This window comes from Arachis ipaensis, chromosome B01 (assembly GCF_000816755.2).
Source record: "Arachis ipaensis cultivar K30076 chromosome B01, Araip1.1, whole genome shotgun sequence".
NCBI lineage: Eukaryota > Viridiplantae > Streptophyta > Magnoliopsida > Fabales > Fabaceae > Arachis > Arachis ipaensis.
The window spans coordinates 132,514,310-132,515,212 of NC_029785.2; the positions used below are offsets into that span (position 1 = coordinate 132,514,310).

A 903-nucleotide genomic window follows, 5' to 3' on the forward strand; every position below is an offset into this window, starting at 1 on the left:
TGTCCATAGAAAGAATAATAATTATGAGTGATGATAATTTTCTTTTAATTATATTTGTAAAATACTATTATAAAAACGATGATTATCTTTTAATTATGTGGCTATTTTTTCAAATTCTAAAATATCTAAGAACAAGATTAGAAAATAATGTTACTAAGGAAATTGATTAATTGAAGCATTAGTCTGAATTATAAATTATAATTCCCATTATTGAGAAAGAGAAAGAAATAAGACAGCGACAGTTGTGCAGCAGACACGATAAAACTAAAAGCTAAGCAGACTAACTACACTCACTCATTCAATTTTCATTTTCATTTTCATTTTCATTTTCAATTCTCACAACACTCTCACTTTCTCTTCTGCTTTTTCTCCGAACCTTCCTTTCTTCTTCTTCTTCTTCTTCTTCTTCTTCGTTTGGGGAAAATTCTATCTATGTGGCTGCTCTTCTTTTCCTCTTATTTCCGATGGTGATGATTACTGCTTGGATCACTGACCTATTTGCTTGCATGGGGTGAGCTCTTCCTCTCTCTCTCTCTTCCCCAATTTCCGTACTTTATTCGATTCCATTTCAATTTCTTTCCATTTATGCCGATTGCCAATTGCCTAAACCTAAATCCTGTTGCTTCTTTACTTTAACATTAAGTAGGGGTTACTGTTGTAGCAATAATGCTCTATGATTCCTTGCAATGATTTATGTTTATTTCTACAAAATTGACACATTAAAACATCAATGTATCTGGATAAATTGTATAATCCTATTTGGTTTAAAGGTCTCTTATTTGTGCCATGAAATCACCAAGAGCTGCTTCTTGTTATTATAAAATAACAATCAAGAAGTCTGTGTTTCTCACTTTCTCCTTGGAAAGAGTACACTTAGTTCTTTCTTTCCAAAAAAATGCTACG

General features: G+C 31.7%; 1 protein-coding gene across 1 annotated transcript in view; it reads left to right on the forward strand.

Annotated features, from left to right (window-relative positions):
- The window catches only part of LOC107639687, a 3,858-nt gene continuing 3,228 nt past the window's right edge, over positions 274-903 (forward strand). Inside the window, exon 1 of the mRNA XM_016343252.2 lies at positions 274-511. Coding sequence (XP_016198738.1) covers positions 465-511 — 47 coding nt within the window. The 5' untranslated portion in view covers positions 274-464. The remainder of the gene's footprint in view (positions 512-903) is intronic.